The sequence below is a fragment of the Galeopterus variegatus genome, unplaced genomic scaffold (assembly GCF_000696425.1).
Source record: "Galeopterus variegatus unplaced genomic scaffold, G_variegatus-3.0.2 Scaffold867, whole genome shotgun sequence".
Lineage (NCBI taxonomy): Eukaryota > Metazoa > Chordata > Mammalia > Dermoptera > Cynocephalidae > Galeopterus > Galeopterus variegatus.
This window is the reverse complement of record NW_007726978.1, coordinates 193018-200002: the sequence shown is the minus strand read 5'-3', so window position 1 is coordinate 200002 and position 6985 is coordinate 193018. Positions and strand designations below refer to the sequence as shown.

The 6985-nt window shown below is 36.1% G+C and overlaps 1 protein-coding gene across 1 annotated transcript in view; it reads right to left on the bottom strand.

Moving 5' to 3' along the window:
- Positions 1-3093: 3093 nt before the first annotated feature.
- The window catches only part of SEC61A2 (Sec61 alpha 2 subunit (S. cerevisiae)), a 33860-nt gene continuing 29968 nt past the window's right edge, over positions 3094-6985 (bottom strand). Inside the window, exons 10-11 of the mRNA XM_008573036.1 lie at positions 6434-6510; positions 3094-4179 (exon numbers count right to left, since the gene is read on the bottom strand). Coding sequence (XP_008571258.1) covers positions 3993-4179; positions 6434-6510 — 264 coding nt within the window. The 3' untranslated portion in view covers positions 3094-3992. The remainder of the gene's footprint in view (positions 4180-6433; positions 6511-6985) is intronic.

Genomic DNA, 6985 nt, shown 5'->3' with positions numbered 1-6985 from the left:
ATATTAGTGAAAAAGAACATAAATGCAGATGTTTACTCATTTTTTTTAAGCTCAACTGTTATTTTTCTAATCTAGTTCAGGAGGTGGGGGGGGGGGTTTCTATAGGAAAACAGGCCTGAGGTCTAAATTAGATCAACTAGGGCCGGCTCGTGGCTCACTCGGGAGAGTGCGGTGCTGATAACACCAAGGCCACGGGTTCAGAACCTATATAGGGATGGCCGGTTGGCTCACTAGCTGAGCGTGGTGTCGACAACACCAAGCCAAGGGTTGAGATCCCCTTACCGGTCATCTTTTTTAAAAAAATAAATAAATAAATAAAAATTAGATAAACTATTCCGACCCTCAACCCTCAATATAAAATTGTAAAGCTGGTATGCAAATACTTATTTACTGCATTAGTGTTTAAAACAAAGATTTTTTAAAAAAAAAGACCTATGGAGGGACTTTCTTGNACCAAGGCCACGGGTTCAGAACCTATATAGGGATGGCCGGTTGGCTCACTAGCTGAGCGTGGTGTCGACAACACCAAGCCAAGGGTTGAGATCCCCTTACCGGTCATCTTTTTTAAAAAAATAAATAAATAAATAAAAATTAGATCAACTATTCCGACCCTCAACCCTCAATATAAAATTGTAAAGCTGGTATGCAAATACTTATTTACTGCATTAGTGTTTAAAACAAAGATTTTTTAAAAAAAAAGACCTATGGAGGGACTTTCTTGGTCTCTTCTAATTGAATTATTTGCCATATGGCATTCAACTGGATAGTAAAGGATGTAAAATCAATAGAGAATATTTGTGATAAACAGTATATTTATATTTAGTGTCCTTATTTCCATCTAATTACTGAAGCTGAACCAGCTTATATGTAATGAAAAATGGTTGATTCTATTCGCTGCTGTCGACAACACCAAGCCAAGGGTTGAGATCCCCTTACCGGTCATCTTTTTTAAATAAATAAATAAATAAATAAAAATTAGATCAACTATTCCGACCCTCAACCCTCAATATAAAATTGTAAAGCTGGTATGCAAATACTTATTTAAATTAGATAAACTATTCCGACCCTCAACCCTCAATATAAAATTGTAAAGCTGGTATGCAAATACTTATTTACTGCATTAGTGTTTAAAACAAAGATTTTTTAAAAAAAAAGACCTATGGAGGGACTTTCTTGGTCTCTTCTAATTGAATTATTTGCCATATGGCATTCAACTGGATAGTAAAGGATGTAAAATCAATAGAGAATATTTGTGATAAACAGTATATTTATATTTAGTGTCCTTATTTCCATCTAATTACTGAAGCTGAACCAGCTTATATGTAATGAAAAATGGTTGATTCTATTCGCTGTACCAAGGCTAAGAGACTTGAAAATTCAGGGCCCTTCTCTCAAGCATGTACATGTACTTGAGAATCTGATTTCCTATCCTCACCTCAAAAAATACTCGATGTTACTAAAAACTAATTCATTGTAGTAAGACTGATATGGTTTGAGAGCACTGTCATCTTGGTGTTAAACCATGAGTAGCCAGAGAGGTTGGCCAGTATGTACCTAAAACCCTACACAAACTACTTTAAAGAAGCAGGGATTGTTTCTGGCTCACGCCATGCCTAAAGCTCCTGTCATCCACAAGTTCTACCAGTGTGACTGGACTGTTTTCTTAAGTCTTCTGAGTGAACTTAGCTCTTAAGTGCTGACTTGTGGCCTCCAGCAGCTCCAGGATCACTGCCTTTTCAATTTAGCCCCCACAGAAGTGTCAGGATGATTCTCATTGACCAGCACTAAGTCATGTTTCTAGCCTGGATCCAGAGATGAAGCCAGGTCCCTCAGAACCATATAAAAATGGTTCTCCAGGTAAAATCAGGGTACTAATACCAAAAGTGCTGCAGTATAGTTCGTGTGTCTACAGGTTCACTGTCTTACCCAAAGATAATTTTATGAGCAAAAATACAGGATCTTTATACTACATTTCTTAAACAAGAAATGGAAAGAATTATGGACCTATAGATCTCTATAGTTCAAGTTTACTCTCCCTATAAATGTTGTGAAAGTTAAGATCCAACTGCTTGCTGTATTGTAGCCTTCCCCTCTGCCTCTGGACACTTTTTTTTTAAATCCTGATTTTTAAGCATGGGCATCATTCTCCAAAGATCTTAATCCTTTCCCTGAGCTCTCAAGGGCCACATCGTATAATCCCCCTTGTTACTCCCTCCTTCAAATTCAGGAAGAGATAAAGCGTAGACAGCCACTAGCACAGACCAGTTCTGCCACTGCCATTCCTCAGGAATGACCAGTTTTACATGTTCATGGAGGAAGAGATCTGTAACCCCTACCTGTCTTTTCTGCCTTTCTTCCTAAAATTACAATTTAGAAGTGACAGCTAGACCCTAGAACATATCCCTAATGCCATTTATGTTATTTATAAACAAAAGGCTATGCTTTGGAAACAGTTTGAGAACTGGCAGTCTAGATGTTTTCACTGGCTGGCATTTTTTAAAATTAAGGTTATTTGCCCTGCATTTAAAAAATTCAGAGTTTCCTATAAAAAGCCATATTTTCACCTTGTGAAAAAAGAAATCAGATATAATAACACTGGGTCCAAATTTCTATGGTAACAATGGTCAGAGGCCCTTAGGAGATGTCCTCCAGTTGACCAATGTTGTTATCCTGCCTGCCTTTATTTTATGTCTTGCCCCTGTAACTGTTTGGCTTTGTGATCCCAAGCTAAATAAGGCATACTTCCTAAACTTACTAAGGAAGTAAACAATGATGGAAAATCATAATTTTTAAAAGATATCCTTTTCAGAAGTTTGATCTTTTTTGGAAAATAAAGCACATACTTTTAAAAATGATTTATTTACAAAGAATTGTGTTCTTTCAAATGGAGACTGGGATATTGTTTTGAGACTACTGTTTTCCTGTTCCTTTCCAAAATTAGTCACATGAATGAGTACCCTTAAATTGGTCACTGTCCTTCAATAATTTACAATTAAACATTAAAACAGAACTACAATCGACCTGTTTCAATAGGCATCTCAGGATGGACTTTGTATGAATACAATGGACCTATACAAATAATCTTAGAAAACATTTAATATCAGATATCTTTATTTTTCCAACACAATTGAAACAGTTTTTCTAAATAAAATTTTATTGTCTACTGTTTACACTTATGTTGCTGCTGTAAGTACAACAACATACACAGATTCCTAGCATGAATTACATATTGTTCACCCCCACTGAACTACAGACATTGCTTGAGAATTAGATCTTTGCTTTAGGGATTTAAAAAAGAAAAAAGAATTGGGGCATAGTATCTTGAAAGTATTCTCAAGTGACCGATTGGAATTAGAAGGCATAGCCAATACAGTCAGACAGCACTGATTATGCTGTCAGTGGGAAGAAAGGAATGAACAACAGGAAGAGTAATTAGAAGCAGTTTCTAGTGAAAGAAGTAACTGATGCTTGATTTTGCCTGTATGGGCTAAGTGACTGCTTTGAGAAGGGACAAATGGGGGGGGGGGGGGGGGATACTATGAGTTAAAAAAGTATAAAAAGTAATATCTAAAATATAGATTAGATATAAATGCTCCAGAACTCATTAAATAAGCTCAAAAATACTGGAAAGTGGCAATTCGAACTACATTTATTTTTAAACAAGTGGGGGGAATATTGTTTTGAATGTTGTGTGCAAAACTAATCCATGTCACCATCTCACTGTCATGATTTAACACAGCAAGGTAAATACATTGGTTTCCAGCATTACAGGCAACACTAGATGTACATTTTTTAATGAATAATGTAAACTTTAGTTTTAAGGCAGCTGGTACTAATGCTGCACACAGGCTTTAGCTCGGTACCCATTTCAGAAATGGGACAGCACTTAAAACAAGAAACTATGAGGGAAGAAAAGGGGAACCAGCATTTGACAAAAAAACAATGTGTCAAAATATTTTCCCTTTCACACGCACACAAAAATATTTGAACATTTAGAAAAACAAAGCACCCATCCCACCAACTTCAGCTTGTTCCTTAACAAATATTTCAAAATACTGATAAATAATAGTGACTGCAAGCAGAATTCCAGTGCCAGATCCAATTGCGCCCAGGAAGTCAGCTAACACTGACAGGGCGCCAATGCACAGACCACCAAATGCAGCTGCTGTGGGGATATACCTAGAAGACAAAACCCTTAGTCAGGCAATGGAGGAAAATATGGAAAGGTGCAACAGTTAGCAGCAATAGGATGTCAAAGCTTTGCCAGCAGTGGTTCTCTGAGAAATGTAACTGAACTAGTCAAACAGGGAACAGTCTGGAGTACTGATGAGTTATAGATAACGGATGACATTGTAATCAGAAAACTCTGATTAAAGCAATGATTTTTACTGTCTGATTTCAAGAAACCAGTAAACTAGCCAAGAAAGGCAATATATGATCTTAGGGCAGAAGATCAGAATCTTGAACTGAGGTTTAAATATTTAATATTTTTAAATGAGTGCCTTCAGTTCTCTCTCGTGGAATGAAGAGTAAATTTCAAAATGCTTTATATGTACAGTTGTCCCTTGGTATCTGCAGAGGATCAGTTCCAGGACCCCTAGGGATATCAAAATCCACAGATGCTCAAGTCACTTATATAAAATGGTGTTGTACAGTATCAACAAATTTATGTGACAACATTTTGATGATCATCTTCAACAGTAATTCAACCTTAGCTGCATATTAGAATCACCTAGAAAACCATTAAATATGGAATTTTATTTAAAATACTACCAGAAGAAAGAAAAAGACTGGGGGAGATGGTAGATGAAACAGAATGGCAGAATGATGATAACTGAAACTGGAGATTCATTATACTATTCTCTGTGATCTATATGTTCTAAATAAATAAAATGTTTAAGTAAATATATTAGTGCCTTTTCAACAAATGGTGCTGGGAAAACTAGATATCCACAGACAAGAGAAAGAATTTGGACCCCTACCTCACACCAAACACAAAAATCAACACAAAGACCTAAACATTAAGAGCTGAAACTCCTAGAAGAGGAATCTTTTTGACCAGTTTTGCAGTACTTAGATACATCACCAAAAGCAACACATAGCAACCAAACATAAAATTAGATTTCATCAAAATTGAAAACTTGTACATCAAAGGACATCATTAAGAAAGTGGAAAGACAATATACAAAATGGGAGAAAATATTTACAAATAATATATCTGATACAAGACTTATATCCAAAAAAACCCAACTCTTGAAACTCAGTACGAAAAAGACAGCCCAATTAAAAATGAGCAAAGGATCTGAACAGACATTTCTCTGAAGATTTATAAATGTACAATAAACACATGAGAAGATGCTCAACATTAGTCATGAGGAAAAAACAAATCAAACCCACAATGAGATACCACTTCACACCCACTAGGATGGCTGAAATCAAAAACCAAGAACTAGTGCTGGTGGGGACATGCAGTGATTGGTGCCCTTGTACACTGCTGGTGCAAATGCAGAACGGTGCATCTACTATGGAAAACAGTTTGGCAACTTGAAATGTTAAACACAGAGTTACTAGATTACCCAACAATTGCACTCATAGAGAAGCGAGAACATATATCCCTACAAAATTTTACAAGTATGTTCATAACGATGTTATTTATAATAGTTAAAAATGGAAACAACCCAAATTTCCATCAACTGATGAATGGACAAAATGTGGTAAGGCCCCACAATGGAATATTATTCTGAATAAAAAGGAATAAAGTAACATGGAATGAACCATGAAAATATGCAAAGTAAAAGAAGCCATTCACAAAAGACCACATTTATGTGAAAATTTATATGAAATGTCCAGAAGAGGCAAGTCTACAAAGACAAAAAGTGATTGCCTGGGGCTAGGGGGGTGGGAGGGTGGAGTAGGAATGGGGAATAACTAGTGGGCACAAGGGCTTCTTTCTGAGTCATGAAAATATTTTTAAAATTAGACTGTAATGATTGCACAACTCTGGATATGCTAAAAACAACACTGAACTGTACACTTCAAATAAGTACATTACATGGTATGCGAATTATACCTCAATAAAGCTGCTACCAAAAGCCTGATGCCTGGAACCCACCCAAGACCAAATAAATCACAATTCCTGGAGGTGGGAAATCAGTATGTTTTAATAGCTCCCTGGTGACTTTATGTGCAGCAGCTAACAGGGAGAACCACTATTTTAACCTGGGACGAGCAGAGAAGGTAACAATTTCAATTAAAATAACTTAGGTGTCAGTTTTGATGTGGAGAACAATTAAATTTTATGTTAAATTTCAGTTCTTTAGTGTGAAATAGAAGAAAACTGCTTTAAAGATGAATTTGAACAAATTAACATTTAGCAATAAAGAGTTTGAGACATACACATATTCCTATAAACAATTAAATCTAATGACCTTACCTGTTAAGCTCGTGAACCATAGAGGTATCTCTGTGACCCCTCATTACCATCTGCTGTTCTTTCAGCTGTTTAGCTACCTGCCAAGAGAAAAACAACTTTCAGAATCAAACTTCTGTCTAAAGGGTTCTGTGTAAAGTGCTTTCCACACACTATCAGGTAAAATACAGAACCTTGAAGTTGCCATCGTCCTATTGTCCCCATTGAACCAGAGGGAACCAAGGCTTCAGTGCTGCACAACTATATATTAGCCATATTAAACCACTGTTTTTCAACCTTTTTTGCATTAGTACCTGCTGAAAGAGAAATTAAATACTGAAGAATCAGATTTTGGAGGATTATAAACTATTGTACTAAGAATTTTTTACCTTCCAGGATCAATTTTTAGCCCCGTGGGGGTGACATTGCCTCAAAAAGAATATTAATTAAAGTTTAAATTACAGAAGTAAAAGTGTATCGGCTATTTTTTTTTTATTATTTTTATTTTTTTTGTGGCTGGCCACTACAGTGATCTGAACCCTTGACCCTTAGTGTTATAACAATGCACTCTAACCA